This window comes from Eimeria mitis, genomic scaffold (assembly GCF_000499745.2).
Source record: "Eimeria mitis Houghton genomic scaffold, Emh_scaff2226, whole genome shotgun sequence".
NCBI classification, from domain to species: Eukaryota; Apicomplexa; class Conoidasida; order Eucoccidiorida; family Eimeriidae; genus Eimeria; species Eimeria mitis.
The window spans coordinates 1,799-2,146 of record NW_013570554.1 but is presented as its reverse complement, the minus strand read 5'-3'; the positions used below and the strand labels follow the sequence as shown (position 1 = coordinate 2,146).

Sequence of the window (348 nt, the reverse complement as noted above, 5' to 3'; positions counted from 1 at the left end):
CTCTCTCGTGCTGCTGCTGCTGCTGCTGCTGCTGCTGCTGCTGATGTTGCTGCTCCACTGTCTCCTGCTGCTGCAGCAGACTGAGATATACTTGAATCGGTTGCAGCATCTCCTGTTGCTGCTGCTGCTGCTGCTGTGCTGCTGCTGCTGCTGCTGCTGCCTGCTGCTCCGCTCGATGGTGCTGCAGCATCTTCGGTGCTACGCGGCCTCTTGCTGCTGCTGCTGCTGCTGCTGCTGCTGCTACTGCTGCTGCTGCTGCTGCTGCTGCTTTGCTTTTTATCCTGCACAGAAGAATTCACACGATGCCGCAGTTCAGAGGGTTTTATCTTCGTGCTGCTCTCCTCACAG

General features: G+C 57.8%; 1 protein-coding gene across 1 annotated transcript in view; it reads right to left on the bottom strand.

The window, feature by feature from the left end:
• EMH_0050590 (uncharacterized protein) overlaps positions 1-348 on the bottom strand; it is a gene marked incomplete at both ends in the record, with an annotated part of 8,151 nt that overhangs the window by 7,125 nt on the left and 678 nt on the right. Inside the window, one exon of the mRNA XM_038022021.1 lies at positions 2-348. Coding sequence (XP_037877875.1) covers positions 2-348 — 347 coding nt within the window. The remainder of the gene's footprint in view (position 1) is intronic.